General features: G+C 38.6%; 1 protein-coding gene across 3 annotated transcripts in view; it reads left to right on the top strand.

Annotated features, from left to right (window-relative positions):
- cgnb (cingulin b) overlaps positions 1–14,662 on the top strand; it is a 29,734-nt gene extending 15,072 nt beyond the window's left edge. For all 3 annotated transcript variants that reach the window (XM_059350135.1, XM_059350138.1, XM_059350137.1), the window contains exons 7-20: positions 986–1,198; positions 3,910–4,058; positions 6,458–6,578; positions 6,782–6,985; positions 7,857–7,955; positions 8,679–8,933; positions 9,034–9,204; positions 10,389–10,550; positions 10,706–10,795; positions 10,905–10,988; positions 11,074–11,192; positions 11,387–11,495; positions 12,499–12,662; positions 13,727–14,662. In XM_059350135.1, the coding sequence (XP_059206118.1) occupies positions 986–1,198; positions 3,910–4,058; positions 6,458–6,578; positions 6,782–6,985; positions 7,857–7,955; positions 8,679–8,933; positions 9,034–9,204; positions 10,389–10,550; positions 10,706–10,795; positions 10,905–10,988; positions 11,074–11,192; positions 11,387–11,495; positions 12,499–12,662; positions 13,727–13,859 (2,073 nt within the window). In that variant the 3' untranslated portion in view covers positions 13,860–14,662. The remainder of the gene's footprint in view (positions 1–985; positions 1,199–3,909; positions 4,059–6,457; positions 6,579–6,781; positions 6,986–7,856; positions 7,956–8,678; positions 8,934–9,033; positions 9,205–10,388; positions 10,551–10,705; positions 10,796–10,904; positions 10,989–11,073; positions 11,193–11,386; positions 11,496–12,498; positions 12,663–13,726) is intronic.
- Positions 14,663–16,679: the final 2,017 nt, after the last annotated feature.

The raw sequence follows: 16,679 nt of genomic DNA on the forward strand, positions 1-16,679 counted from the left end.
ACTTTAAATGTCCGATTTCAGGGAGTTATCTGCATTTTGCACTGCAATGTAACGCAGGGCTTGTGTTGTCTCTGTACCAACAGAGTTTGTGTTGAGGATGAACACAGATGAAGCAATCATTTGGGGAATTATACTCATTTGGCAGCAGGCTAATGAACTATCTAGCTTTCCTATTTAAACATGCTTTATGCTGCACTGGTTACAGTAGAATGAGCTGAACAGCAGGCTGGCGGCTAGTGGCAGTGTCCTCTGCCTCACCTGCTGCTGCTAGGACACTTTGTCTCAAGAAAGCAGACGGCAGCTCAGGAGACGGACAAGTTAGGTAGCTAATCAGTAGGCTGCATATACTGTATAAAGTAGGCTGTCAGAGTGAGAAGAATTTGTTGTCTGATAAACATTCAAACAGAGCCATTGAGGCTGCGTCTCGGTTTTTTTCATTCAGAAGTGGGTTATTTATAAACATAGATATAGATGCCACCTGCTTGAATTAGTATTAGTTCAAAATATCAACTATTTTGTTAGAAAACATCTAGTCCTTCAGTTTAAGTCTTTGTATATGAAAACTTAAGGGAATAAGTTAACTATGACTTAAAATGTTACTGAATACATTTACTCAAGTACTGTATTTAGTAGTACAATTTTGAGGTACGTGTACTTTATTTGAGTATTTCCACATATAAATTTATCCTTCTACTTCACTACATTTTGATGCAAATGTTGTTCTGTTTACTCCACTACAGCTTTAGTTACTTTTCAGGTTGAGTTTTAACATAAAAACATGATCAATTTAAAAAGATTTAGCATTTTTATTAATAGAACCACATAAAAGTAGTTAAAATGAGCCCTACCTTGACAATAGTGGAAAAAAACAATCTGAGTGCTCAAGAAACATCCAACTATAGAGCTTAAAACGACTCACACTCACAAACATGACTTCATGTCTACTTGCCCGTCTGTCTCACTGTCTCTGTGTTTCTTTCTGCAGGATTTGATGACCCTGCAGGCTGACCTGGCCGAGGCCACCATGCTCCGGCAGCGGCATGAGGAGATCCTGCACCAGCGGGAGCGGGAGCTGACGGCCCTGAAGGGAGCGCTGAAGGAGGAGGTGGAGTGCCATGACAGAGAGATGGAGACTCTGAGGGAGCAGTACAGCCAGGACATGGACAACCTGAGAGCCACCATGGAGCAGGTCACAGAGGTGGAGGGCACTTAAAGTCAAACTGTGTTGTAACACTTTAATTCTCCTGGAGTTCAAACTGCGGTGCGCCAGTTGTTCATTGACCAAATAACCCAAAAAAAAAAGTTTTTTGAAATGCATTCATCTTCTGGACTTAAGAGTTCAGGCTTAACTTGTTAGCAAAAGTGATTAAAAATGCAGAAGACAGCGATAAAAGGAATAAAAAGCTGCATACAAAGAAGACCCAAGAGACTATGAAAAGGGTCCCCTCTAATATCAGAGTAATGGTACAAAACAAGAATATTAATTATTAAACATTAAAGAAAATCTGTCACAAAATCTTCGAAAGTTCTCTTATATGTGCAGTCACTTCAGTGTAGGATGTTTTGACCAGAAAACCCCTGAAAACAGATATTCTAATAAGGAACTGGTTCAATAAAACAAAAAAAAAAGTGTTAGTTCAGTAACTCTGATGTCACTGAACCAACACAAGTGGTTCAATAAACTGAACAAAGAACAAGCAAGACACTAATAAATACCACTTTAAAAGGGTCAGCTGCAACTCCATTTTATGTGTCTTTAAGTCCATTACAGCACGTCTTTCTTTCTTTTTACTATAGAGTTCTATAGAGTGCACTCAAGAAAGTCTTACAGACCAGTGCCTCAGATCATAAACTCACTGGGAAAGAACCAAAATATTCTGCACCCTGTCGACTACATATACCCACTTTATTAAAGAAAACAAGTTATCGACAGAGTGTTAATTGTTTTGCGGATTACAGAGCAGTTAACAACACCAAAATCACACTAAATCAGACATAAAAATACAAAATAAAACTGGTGCATACTGATCAAGCTGCTTTCGAAAGGTTCATTTGATTTCAAAGTAACGCACAGAAAAATTTTGTAGCATTCCTACAAAATTGTGTCCTGTGACTCAATATAAAAAGCCACAGAGGTTCCTTTCAAGTAAGCAAGAGGCCAGTAGATGGATCGAACAAACCTGAAGACAAGGAGCTAACAGTCATATATCATAGAGTGTCATACAAATTCCAGTGCAATTTTCCAAAGAAATCGTCCGAAGCCGTTGAGGAGAATACGTTGTCCTAATAAACACAAACACAAAATATCAGCAGGCTTGACAGACTATGAATAACAAAACATTAAAGATATAATAAAATATAGAAAATTAAAAGAGGAATAATATTTGATTTATATAATAAAATGCTTTATCCTACGTCATACAGTCATGGAAAAAATTATTAGACCACCCAACAAAAATAGCTGGTAAGAGTTTAATTTAAGAGCTGATATCTAGCCATTTTCTATGGTTTTCTTGATAATAACCAAAATCATTATCAAGAAAACCATGGAAAGTGGCTAGATATCAGCTCTTAAATTTAAATCTTATGACACCTATTTTTGTTGTTATCATTATGAACAAGAAACTGAAGAAAACAATGGTTTAATAATGTTTTCCATGACAAATTATTATTAGTTAGTTATTTTTTATTCTGCACTCTCTACACACTTTTATAAAAAGCAAACTTCTTATCAGCCCTCCATCTGAATAAACCTTTTCTACCTTTCCAAATGTTTTTAGTATCATCATTTCTATTTGCAATATATCCTTCCAAAATAAACATTTAATATGCATTCCAAATTGACTAATATTCAAGTAGTTCACCGGAGAAGACTTAAAAAACTGACAAACTCATCAGATTCATTACATAACAGGATTAATAACCTTTGACAGCTGCATCAAAATGTGCAATGCAGCAATCACAATGAATAATTCTCAGTTGCTGAACACTGTTTTTTCTTTTTCTTTTTTCATCTGCTAATAGATAGAAACAATTAGAATGTTTTTTTCCGTTCGGAGGATCTCTTTGTGCAGATATAGTGGGAGAAGAGACGGGTTCTACCTGTCAGGCAGTCTGTGCATCCTGCATCCGTTATTAAGGACTATATTAAATTGTGCTTTGATGTTGCATCCACCCTCTTATCCACTCAGGCTTTGTCTTGTCATTCTGTTTTAAGTGTCAGTAAGCTGTCAGTGTTCAAACACAGAGCGAGGGCATCATAAGGTCAGGTTAAGCCCAGTGTGCAGAGTCAGAAAAAGAGAATTTCTCTACTTGTGATTGCAATGTTAAAACTTTCCCCCAGTCGAAATTCTATTGTAGAGTTTCTGTTTCCGACTATTTTTGGAGGAGCCGTTGCTGCTGTAGGATGTGGTGGAGAGGAAATTTGAAGCATATATATGTATCCACAGGAATAGATCATTAGGCAGATTTTTGGAAACAGTAACAGCAGTGTCAGGGAAAAAAGTATCACGCCGCTCGAGAGCAGGAAATAAGCAGACAGGTTGGCAGCTGCTTTTGATGTGGTGATTTATTTGGCGAGAGGAGGATTAAAGTAGCTGGATCGCTGTTTGTGACGGCTGTACCGCGCGATATCTCGTCTGATATTTTTTGGTGTTCTTTCTTATGTAGAAGCATTCTTTTACAGGTTGAAGACATGCTGATGAGGAAAGTTTTTCTGTTCTCCTGCGCTGAACTTGAAAAAGAAACTGAACCAAAACATGTGATGGATTTGAGCATTTGAATCACTGCTTTCAGTGGCATAATAATGAGCAGGCTAATTGAATATGAGACAGTAAATTATTAAATGACTCCCATGACTCGTAATCTAATTTATTTTCCCTGTGTTGTTTGTGTGCGTCCATGTTTCAGTCCCAGGAGCAGATAGAGGAGGAGAGGGAGCGGGTGAACGCCTCCATGTTGACGCTGGAAGAGGAACTGGAGAGCTGCAGAGATCAGGGAGAGAAGTGGAAGACGCAGCTGGACTCCACCGCCAAGGAGCTGCACAACACCAAGGACGAGTTAGTGTCTAAAAGCCTTTTTCTAAATTGCAATAATCAATTGTGTGCTTGGAATACCCATTATGTATCTTTTCCAGCACCTAACTCCAAAGGAAACATTGCATAAGCATGAAGTAATGTGGATAAATCTATGTTTATTTTAAAGATGTCATGCTGAACCGAACTGATTATTGAGCCATAACAATGCTTTTTTGGATGGACCATAAATCCATCAGAAAAAATCTTAAAAACACAGCTGCAGCAACAAGGCTTTTATTCCCAGCTACTCTTTAGTCGAGCATCAAACACACTCATATTTTATACTTTTACAGGCAGTTCAAAGAATTTTAAAGTGCTCCCTGAAAAGCTCTGTAAAAAAAATCTATGTGGATATATCCTGAAGATACTGTTCACTCTGCTCTTCTGGAGTTATTTTTAATGCATGCACTCTTTCACTTGACTTTCCATCTGGCAGGAGCAGGACGCACGTCGGGAGTCGAATGTGAGAGAGAAAAATCAATCTCACTGTGTTTGGTTTGAGTAGTTTTAGCCTCGGTTTAAAATCAGAAAATCTGAACTTTAGATATGTTCCCTGAAATTCACTTGAAAATCCAGAGGTGTCGACTCCAGTCACCAATTCGATGATTTAAGACTTGACTTGACAAATTCAAAAAGACTTACTTGCTTACCAGTGACTTGACTTGAGGCTTTTCACTTTTAAACACTTAAAACATTCTCCCAAGCCTAAAGATTAAAAAGTATGCTGTGAAAAGTATGTATAAAAGTTGACTGAATCAATTAACGTTAACACTTTTTATTTCCATCACTTAATTCCTCATTTCCACTTTTTTATTTGAAACCCACCCAAGTTACAATCAAGTTGCAGGAGAGAACCATGAAGAACAAATAAATACACATTTTATAAGTATTTATGATTTGTTTAAATGTAATATATTATTACTCTGTTTTTTAAATGGCAACACATTCAGTGAAGAGCAAATTTAGGACTCAAAAAACTCAAAGTTTAGGACTTGGAATTCAATGTGGGACTGTAGTTCAAAGACTTGAAAAACCAGAGGTGTCGACTTGAGTTGCAGTCCAGACACAAATTTGATGACGTAAGACTCGCTTGACTCAGCTTTAAGACCAGTGACTTGGATTTGAGCCTTTTGATTTTAAAACACATAATATCTTCTCCCAAGCCTAAAGAGTAAAAAGTATGTTTTTTTATAAAAGTGATTATTTCACAAAAAGCGGTGACTGAATCAATTAATGTTAATATCTTTTCCAGCAAGTCGTCACTGAATCCCTCAGATCCACTTTGTTTAAAACCAACCCCACATCAACCAATCAAGTTGCAGGAGAGAACAATGAAAAAAAAAATAAATACACATTTTAAAATGTATTTATGATTTGTTTTTTAAATGGCAATGGCACTCAAAATTCAAATTTTAGGACTTGGGATTTGATTTGGGACTTTAGTTCAAAGACTTAAAAAAAGTGTCAACATGAGTCGGAGTCAAGTCACAAATTTGATGATTTAGGACTTGATTTAACACCAATGATTTGTGATTTCACTTGGACTTGAGCCTTTTGGCTTTAAAGTACTTAATTCCTTCTCCTAAGCCTAAAGATTAAAAAGTATGTTTTTCAAATGTGATTACTGTGCAGAAAACAATTTACGTTACCACTTTTCATTCCCATCACTTAATTCATTAGATCCACTTTTTTAATATGAACCCAACCATACAACAATCACAGGAAAAAAACATGAAGAACAAATACATACACATTTTAAAAGTATTTATGATTTGTTTAAATGTAATATATTACTGAATTTAGGACTCGAAACTCAAACTTTAGGACTTTGGACTTCATTTTGAGACTTTTGTTCAAAGACTTGACGCGTACTTGTAACTTGCTAAACAATGACTTGGTCCCACCTCTGAGAAAAACTCATATGTCACAGTGGATTTTGTATCTGATGATCTTCATCATTAGATTGGTGAACCTTTACTAACGGTGGTAATAAACCCAATCACTCACTCAATCATTCAAACGAATCAACATTCAGAAATCCAGTTAATTGATTTGATCTTAATTGATCGATCATTGTTTTTTTCTTTCAATCATTAAATCTCAGCAACACATTGCCTGATTAACATAATTGATATATAATAATAAGTAGTGTGTGGCAATTTAACCTACAATTCCACAATGAAAGTTCACGTGTTGTAGATGTTGTGATGTTTTTATAGTTCAGCCCAGCAGTTTTTACGCTTTGTGCTTTGGAATGTGCATGTGTGTGCCTATGGCCTTGCAGTGTGTGTGTGTGCGTGTGCGTGTGCGTGTGCGTGTGGTTTACAGAGCGGCTGCTATCACTGTGTGTTCTTTAACTTCTACTTTTGTTATTTCCGCAGGCTGCTGAAGACCCGTCTGGAGAAGGACGAATATGAGGACAAGCTGAGAGATCTTGAGGACTCGATGCTCGCCGTGAAGAAACAAAAGCCTGCATCTGACGATTTCCACTCCCTAGCGGAGGTAATTCACATGTCAGTCACACGGCAGATTATTCTCACTGTGTGGGTGAAACACAGGCGCTCATCTCCTCTGTTTTACAGGACAATTAGTGTTTCCTGTGGATGAAGCATCACACGCAGCCCCGTACTCATATTTACACATTGTTCTGCACATTCCTCTTCCTCTCACACACACATTATTCAACTCTGATTGCTTGTCCCAAGGAGCTCCGGCGTTGCCATGAAGATCTGAAGCGGGCTCGCTCCGATCTGGACAAACAAAAGGCAGAGTTAGTCGAGAAGAGAGAGGCACATCAAGCCCTGAAGAAAGCGAGCGGAGAGAAGGAGGCTGAGCTTCTGTCTGAGATCAGCAGGTTGAAGGAGCAGTCGCAGAAAGACAAGGCTGAGCTGGAAAAGGCTTCAGAGAAGGTAAAGGAGGTGAAGTGTCGTCTGGAGTCTGTATAAGAGACTATGATGATAAAATAAATCACACATCAAGTACTTAATGTTACATACATAAGCATTAGTTAATGGGTAAGAAGACCCTACTTTTAAGATGCTTATAAACATAATTTTCACATGGTAATAAAAGCATCATAAACACATTTATTGTTCGATTATAAAACATTTAATAAGCACTTAAAGGGGAATTAACAGTTTATAGATTGCTTAAGACAGTTAATAAAAGCATCTCATATAAATTCTGCTTTACAAACACATTTATTGAGTTTAACTGACTTAACTATGATCTCATTGTTTAACCTTTTCTAAGCTGCTTTCGTTGCTTTATTAAGATTCATGTTATATAAATTGAATAAATTGTATTTTTAGCAGTTAATTATGCATTTAGGAACAGTTAACTTTGCTTTTTGCAGCTACAGGAACTAAACCAAAAAAACAAACACACAATCTGACACGACACGATGCGATACTATATGATATTTGTCATACAACATTACAACATACTTTATTGTCCCATTAGGGAAATTTCTCTTAGTTTCAATGCCACTGCATTAAACTAATCTTGTTTGCAGAGTACACAGAATATGTGACATTGTCAATCCACAGCTTAAACTAGTGAGACAGGAAGCATATTGTACGTCTAAAAACAACAAAGATCAACTCATAAACAACCCATCCATCCTAACAAGTCACGTGTTCTGTCTGTTGAAGATTTAAACACTATTAACTGACGCTTATGTTAAGAATCTTAATGTAAGCCTTGCTGACAAAGGTCATAAAGTTCAGGTGTTGTGTGTACATTGTGTAAATTCTGCATGTTTCTCTCTTGGTCCTACAGTCATCAGTTGGGTCTTCAGGAAAGACCGTGGTGGACCACGGCACCAACCTGGAGCTCCAGGAAGCAAACACTCGCCTCAGAGAGAGGCTGGCCCGCATGGTACTGCACAAAGAGACACACAGCTGTACACACACACACACACACACACACACACACACGCATGCAAAATTATGTAAAGCGACATACTGTACAAGCACAAAAGGAGCGGCCTCCCACACAGGCTCTATTTTCAAACAAGAGAATGTGAAGTAAATGAGATCCAAAGAAAAACCTTAAAACATGTAAGCTGAGAAAATAATCCCTCCGAGATGAATTTGCATAAGATGCGCATTGTGCTCTGTGTGCGTTGGAACAGCGGCGTCTTATAGCTGTTTTAAGCGCTATAATCTTGTTACCGTTGATGGGAAATGATCATGTGAAGCGCAGTCGTACACAGATCAGTGTAGGTAGGTGCAAAGCAAATACAACATATGTTGAAGCATATGGAGTGGGCTTTTCAGCTGGAGTTTGCAGGCAGTGATCAGGACAATGAAGTACAGACTGTTCACAACTGTACTTTAAATATGAAAAGACATAAAGCCCTTTATCTGTTCCCACTCAAACAGGCATAACAATACAGAGTGCAAATTATAAAATGTTAGAAAAAGAGGTTTGCTTTTACTCTCGTTTCAACATGTTTTGATATATGTGCAAAGCAGCAATCTGTCTATGTGTACTATGTATACTTAATGAAATGCCTTTTACCTACAGTATGATAGTGATAAAAACACAAATTAGTCCATATGCTCTAGACCTGTTTTCACCAGTGGATTCTTTCTCCAGACGAGGCTTCACTCCTCGTCCCGCAGCCCAGATGCCGAGGAGGAGGTGGAAGCTCTGGAGGAGGAGAACCGCTCCCTGAAGTCTCAGCTGGAGGAGGCCAAGAGAGGAGGTACCCGCCTGAGCAAGGAGCGGGACGAGCTGACCCGGCGGCTGGAGGAGAGAGACCTGGAGAGAGAGGCGCTGCGGAGGGGCAAGGTGGACCTGGAGGAGCAGAAGAGGCTGCTGGACCGAGCCCTGGAGAAGATTAACAAAGAGGTGTTTGTTAGCGTGAGAGCAACGTCTCTGTTGATGGTTAGAGATATTTTCCTTCAACGTCATTTCTCTTTTTCTCTTTTTCTCCTTTCTCCGCCGTCAGATGGAGATAATGATGGGAGATTCCCGTCAGTCGGTGGCCACCCTGCAGACACAACTGGACGACTACAGGGAGCGCTCGAGGAAAGATCTGCTGGAAGCCCAGCGTAACAGCAAGGACAGGCTGGCTGAGCTGCAGAGGGCTCAGAGCAACCTCAAGAGCCAGCAGGAAGAGGTTAGCACAAATGAGTTGAAACATAGCAAGGATAAAGATCTGAAAGTCAACCTCATATCTGCAGCTTGTTCAAAATGAACTAGAATTTTAATTGGCATTAAACGTTGAGTCTCCAAGTTACCAGAGTCTAAAAACAGCTGCATTGGATTTTACCAATTACTTTTAAGCACAGAAATGCCTGGAGTCTCGCTATATTGCTGACCTTTGAACTCTTTATGAGCCAGAACGCACCCTTAGATGTCAGGCAAGACCCTTTTGGATGTTACACAGGCCGGGTTCGAGACTAACAGTGACTGCACTTTCTCCATTTGGGCACTTTGGAACAAACAGCCTGAGGAAATTAGGATTCACTGTGTAAAACGTAAATAAAAACAGAATGCTTCAAATTACGAATTCTGGGTATATTTACAAAAACAAAGGTTTATATTCAGTGTAAAGTTTTAATTTGAATATATGTCGCAAAGGATTAGCAAATCACCTTATTATATTATTGTTTTATTTACATTTTAGACAATGTCCGAAGTTCTTTGAATTCAGGTTTGTAGATCTTAAAATCTCAAAACTTTAAGGACTTCTCATCTGATATTGATGTAAAAAATACAGAAAATTTGGGCTAAAACTTTACCTAGTCATATAAGTTTTTTAAAGTTGTATGTTTATAATTTTTTGTCAATTTATATTCCTGATTTAGTCTGAGAGTATATCAGTTACTGGGCAGTATGGACAAAGAGAACGCATGCCCAGCAAACTATACAGGTGCATCTCAATACATCAGAATATCATAAAAGTACATTTCCAGTAGTTCAAGTCAAATAGCCCCAACCAAGTATTGAGTGCATATAGATGGACATACTTTTCAAAGGCCAACATTTCCATACTAAACATACTTTTTAAAATTGGTCTTCTGTAACATTCAAATGTTTTTGAGACACTGAATTTTAGGTCTTCATTAAATGTAAGCCATAATCATTATAATTAGAAGAAATTAAATAAATAAAGACATGAAATGTTTCACTCTGTGTGTAATGGATCTATATAATGTGTTATTTCCACTTTTTGAATTGAATTACTGACATAAATAAACTTTTCTATGATATTCTAACTTATTGAGATGCACCTGTTTGTGATAGTTGAGGGGATTTTGAAAACAGAAACTGCACACACATTGTCCATCCTGTTTCCAGGTGTCCCGTCTGAAGAAGGAGCTGCTGGCATGCAGCGAGGAGAGAGACAGTGCACAGTTGGAGAGGGACCTCCTCAACAACCGTCTCAAACACTTGGAGAGCGAACTAGAAACAGAGAAGAGCACGTACACTGACCGCAACAGGGAGATCAGAGGCCTGGAGGTGAGACTTTAGAGGTCAAAGGTCGTGAACTGGGAAAGCTGAGTGGGAGTCATTTAGTTATATGTGTCAGCAAATGGAGTGAAATGGTCAGGGTTAGGTTGAGCTTTGAGAACGAGCAGATTGAGATTCATTTATCTGTTTGTGTGTATTCACAGGATAAAATTAAGACAATGGAGATCGAATTGGATGAGGAGAGGAGCAGCGTGGAGCTTCTGAACGACCGCATCACACGCAGCAGAGATCAGGTGCCGCATAGAAATATTTGAATGCACATGCAAATTAGCAGCAATCCTTTAGCAGGTGCACTTACACTGCCTCTCCTCTCTTTCCTCCTGTTTCTCTTTCTCCTCTCAGGTGGACCAGCTTCGTTCAGAGCTGATGCAGGAGCGTTCGGCGAGACACGACCTGGAAATGGACAAGAGCGCACTAGAGAGACAGGTACTGTTCATCCATTCGGTTCCTGCACATGAACACCAATGCAAAATCAGTATTTATTCACCTCACTGTCCCTCTCCCCTCCCAGCTGAAGGAAGTGAGGTCTCGCATGGCGGACATGGAGGGACAGACTCGGCCTTCACCTGGACTCAGCCTGCTGGAAAACAAAGTTCAAGAGTTGGAGGAGAGACTACGCAGTGAAGAAAGGTTGGACTGAATGCACATTATCATGAAATCAAACTATCTGTCTAAACATGGAGTCATTTAATGAGTCATCTATTAAAAGAGGAAACACCTGGAAAAAGAGTAGGAGAAGAAAAAACATCTTTAAGTGCCAGTTTAACTGTGTCACAGTACTGCAGTGCTTTCTAAGTGTGTGAATTCTGAATTTCTCCATACAGAGAGAAGGCGAGCATCCAGGGATCTCAGCGACGGATGGAGAGGAAACTAAAGGAGCTAAACGCCACGTTGGACCAGGAGAGAATCCAGCATGTCGAGCAGAGAGATCAGGTAAATATCAATATTTGCTTACAGATTATCTTTGTTTCAGTGTTTGCTGGTTAAACACTAAATGCTGACACTCAAACCGGATCCAACTAATTATTGAAGGATAGAGTTTAACAATTATTCAGGTAGAGGAGAAGATTGTTGCTACTCTCTTGACTCATCTTTCTCTATTACAGTACATTCATTTGGCAGGTTTCCTTTGTCCAATGTTACTTATAATAAATGCATTTAAATCATTGTAGGAGGAAGAGTTAGATATGCAAGTAATGACACATTAATGAGAAGTGCTAGCAAGGTTTCATGAGATGTAATTTGAAATCTGGTTGGCAAAGTCATTCATTCAGAATCCTACACTGCTTTGCTCTGTCAAAAAGTAACTACAGTGGCCTTCAGGTAACATTAGCCAGTGTTTGGTTTGTTTGTCAGTGTTTGCAACATGGTGGGCTCCATAGAAGAGGCCCGCTCCTTATTTAGATATAAGGGCTCATTATAAGTTAATGAAAACACAACAATTGTTAGTTTCAGGTTATTATACGCTAATAAAAACATAGTTATGAGTATAATATACCATTTCTGCTAGTAAGTCCTCCTCAATCCTACACACTGCTCTTTTAATACTTTCCTGTGGTTATCTCAAGTTTCCTGACTGTGTTTGCACTAATTTTCTGGTTTTAATTATGTAGTTGGAAGTATCTATGGATACTGTTTGACCTACAGCTGCTGTTTAATCATTAATGCAGTTCAAACAGTGCTAAATTGCTTCTATAACAAAAGACTAATCTCATCTGCACTCCTCCTGACCCACACCCACCCTCACTCGGTCACCAGAGCGCTCCCTGACCTCCTTTCCCCTCTCATCTTTCTGCCGCCTCAGCCTTTTTTGCACATAGCAGTAGCAGCCCCGCTATAAACCCGTCAGACCCGTCAGACCCCCCTGTCTCGCTTCTTCACCTATGACCTCCTCTGTTCCCCTCTAACCCCCTTGCCTCTCCCTCTCCGTCCCCAGCTGTCTCTGCGTGTGAAGGCCTTGAAGCGGCAGGTGGACGAGAGCGAGGGAGAGGTGGAGCGATTGGAGGGAGTCCGCCGGAAGGTTCTCAGGGACTTGGAGGAGCAGCAGGAGCTCCAGGAGGCACTGCACGCCAAAGTCTCGGCCCTGGAGGGCGAACTAAAGTAAGACTGTCCCATGAAATGATGTTGATTCCAGAGGTGTGGACTCGAGGGACATGACTTGGTCTCGAGTCAGACTCTATTCATGAATTTGATTACTTTTGACTCGACTTGACAAAATGTAGAGACTTGCAACTCGATTTGGACTTTAGAACTTGTGACTTGTTACTTCACTTGGACTTGGGCCTTTTGACTTGAAAAGACTTGGTACTTTCCCCAAAACCCAAATATTAAAAAGTCTGTTACTATGGACCGCTCCATCTCTCTTTGTGTAAATGACTCCAAACAATGAAGAAGAACTGTCAAAAAACAGTTGGCAAAAATGATACCAAAAGACAGTTTCGTTTAGGTATAAAAACTGCGAAGTGGTCAACAAAAAATGAATTGCAGTATGCAAAACATGCGGGTCGAAGATTACTGATGGAGACACAACAACTTCCAACTTTGTCCAACATTTGAAGTTGCACAAAGAACGGTAAGTTTTGAATCAACGTTAACGCTAGCTTCTCGGCTAAGTAACTTTGCTAGCAGCATTGCTAAATTAGTGAGAAAAAAACACACAGACAATATGAGATGAGATAAGACAGGACAGAAACTGCTGTGGAAGTAGTTTTAGTGCAACATGTTATGCACTTATGTTGCTATGCACTTGTTTTTTTTTTTTCAAATGTGTTTGAAGAATGTTCTTGCAAAAAAAAGTTTTGATAAATAAATACAGATTTTAAAAACATACATGATTAGTGTAAATATTATTCTGTTGTTAAAGGACTCGAAAGGACTCGAAACTCAAACTATAGGACTTGGGATTTGACTTGAGACTTGTCGGTCTTGATTTGGGACTTGAGGGCAAAGACTTGAGACTTACTTGTAACTTGCAAAACAATGACTTGGTCCCACCTCTGGTTAATTCACTGTTTGTTTGACAAGCAGCCATAAGGACACCATGCGTCCTCTTTACACTAGGTGGCACTCTATAGTAACTAGCTGGACACATGCCTGTGTTCACTGAGCTGCAATGGATAATTGCAGAAGAACTGACTCAATGTTGTCTGTTTGTTTAATCTCAGGCGGAAGTCACAGCACACACACCGTGCAGCTCTGGGCTCCTCCACTCTCAGCTCCGAGGATGAGGATGGATTTTACGATGGCAACATTGCCTCCATCCTGAACGAGAGCCACCTACAGACCACCAACTGCTAAAGGAAGGTGAAGATCTTCTCCGGTGCAAACACTTGTAAGATTTTGTGAGAGAGAGACACTCAGGGCATCACAGACTCGCTTGTGTGAGGAACTCGGTTGCCATGCACTACGAACTTGCCTTGCAGTTGTTCCTTGGTTTTATTTTTAGTGCAGCAGCCCAACAGAGACTGGCTGTCAGGATAATTAGATTGCATTTTTTAAGCCTTCAGCTGTGATTATGATTGCTTCACCGCTGTTACGTTTTATCTGTCTTGAGATCTTCTGTTTCTCTGTTACTCTGAAGAGAAGAATTACAGCTACACTTATAGGTACAAGCTTCTACTTTGTGTACGTCAACGTGAATCTTTTCAAAAGCCCTCTTCGCTGTGTGGTCTTGTATTGACTATATTTACTGTACACTGTCGTAGCACATCACTGTAGCATGCTTTGTGTTCAGAAACAGAGGTCATACAGTTGACTTGCAAATTCAAACCACTTTTGAACCAAAAAATACCTTCATAAGACATGTTTTTCTTATTGTTACAGTCTTATATCTATGGAAGCCCATCCCTGCCTGTAAAAAAAAAAAGAGATGAAAACGTAGCCTTGTGATGAAAAAACAGGCTTGTAACTTACTATAATGAGAAACTTTCTCAAAACTTATACATGTTACTTTCAAAAATGTATATTGGGGCAGTTAGAAGCAAATATGCTGTTAAATGTAGAATATTTTTATTAAGCTGCTGGTAACATTTTTTACAGATATTTAAGTACATTTTGGACTGTGTGCACAATAAAAAGACATTGTATTTTTTCTCATTTAACTTGATTATGATTCATTATAATGATAAACTTTCTCAAAACTAGAAAAGTGCACTCGGTAGATTGCCGATCTCGAAGTTATTTGCTTGTCGTCTTGCATACAGATCTGACAAAATACCAATTCAGACTTTTTACACATCTGCATCAAATTGGCGTTATTGCTGAATACTTGTGTTCCATTTATTTAAATTGAATCATGCCAAATCAGTTTATTTTGGGTTCATAACACTGTAATAGCAACATACTTGCAGTCATCCAAGTGTCGAAATTCACCTAGCTGTGTTCAATTGGATTATTATGGGATTATAAATCCAGACAGGTGACGGGATGCGTGTGTTTTTGGGACTTGCACAACAGGTACAGCAGGGCGCCGAAAGGAAAAGCATGTGATGCATCCCCCAAAAAGGCTTGTGTTTCATTTGGCCAATTGCCTTTGTTATGTCACCGAAGCAGTCGCTGAAGACTTGTGACACCTATCTGTCGGTTAAGGGGAGTCTGGAGTCAGCCTAAAATGGTCGTATAAATCAACCAATAAAATAGGTTTGTAAAAAATGCAGAATCAACACAACCACAAGAGGTCCTTGAGCATACAGCCATAAATATACACAAAAAATATTAGGCTGATTGGTCTAGTAGTGTGAGAGATTAGCTGTGGACAAACAGACAGACCAATGGACAGATACACAGGCAACCAAACGTAAGATCCTCTCCAAGTGTCTCTAAATAATGACTTTGTATCACAAAATAATGAGAAACTTTCTCAAAAACACTGACTTATCCCTAAAAACTGTCTCAAAAGATACCAAATCCTTATTTTGTAATTATTTGGGGGAAGCTTCCTATTATAATAACTTACTGGATGTTTTTTTTTCCATCAAATTGGCAGAAATGGGCTTCTCTTTATATCCGTGTTAACTTGCGCATGATAAGTTACATCTGTCAGTGTTGTTAGCAGCTCAAAGTGTTTCTTTGTGTATTAAAAGTGATATTATGTTTTGTTTTTTTTACCTTTGAATGTGACGATGACGGGCCATTTAAACTGAGCCTGTATTTTTACACTGTATTAACCGTGCTTATCTATTCCTCGAGACAATCAAATATACGTACAGTAGCACTGTGTGTCCTCAGAGATTAATCCTCCCCCTATAAACTTTTCTACTTTAACCTCCAGATATCTGATGTGGTTTGATATGTTGCTATAAGCTTCATTCGTGTGCATGTTTTCACTGAAATGCCTTAAAAAGTAGCTTCATATCTTTATTTTCTTCATGTCATCTCTGCATGTGTTCTGTTTATATGCTGCTGCTGCTGTAATGGTTTAAATAGTATTTCATCAGCTCGCCTGTGTTGCGTCTCCTGTACATTCCTACTGAAAGAATCATTAGTTTAGACTTCTTACATTTCTCTTTGTTGCACCCGGCTGTCATGAATGTTGATTGTGATCTCAGAATGGTATTTTGAAGGTGTTATTACATTTTAAACATGTCACTTTTAAAATGTATATTGGGGCAGTTAGAAGCAAAGATGCTGTTAAAAGTAGAATATGTTTATTAAGCTGCTGGTAACATTTTTGACAGATATTTTAAGTACATTTTGGACCGTGTGCACAATAAAAAGACATATTGTATTTTTTTTCTCATTTTTTCTTAATTTAGATTTTTTCTTTGTTTTTTGTTTTCGCAGAGATATAAAACAACAACTTAAAAAATAATACAATAAGATATCCAACCAAATAAAACAGAAAAAGAGGCACTGAATGGATGTCTGGATATATGTCAATATTAATGCAAATATATTTTATTCAGGCATTCATTTAGTTATTATGTCTCATATAAATGTTTACATTTTTTCCAGTTCTTTTTCAATGATTTTTTCTTTTTCTTTTCTTCATATCTCATCTCATAGTATTGATATTATGAAACATAATTTGTTTTAAGGCAGATCCCTGCTGAACGAGCTTTCATTGTAAGTTGAAAATCCAATTTGGTTTGAGTAAAAATGGATTCAGAAGTTTATCTG

This window comes from Centropristis striata, chromosome 14, assembly GCF_030273125.1.
Source record: "Centropristis striata isolate RG_2023a ecotype Rhode Island chromosome 14, C.striata_1.0, whole genome shotgun sequence".
In the NCBI taxonomy this organism is placed as follows: domain Eukaryota; kingdom Metazoa; phylum Chordata; class Actinopteri; order Perciformes; family Serranidae; genus Centropristis; species Centropristis striata.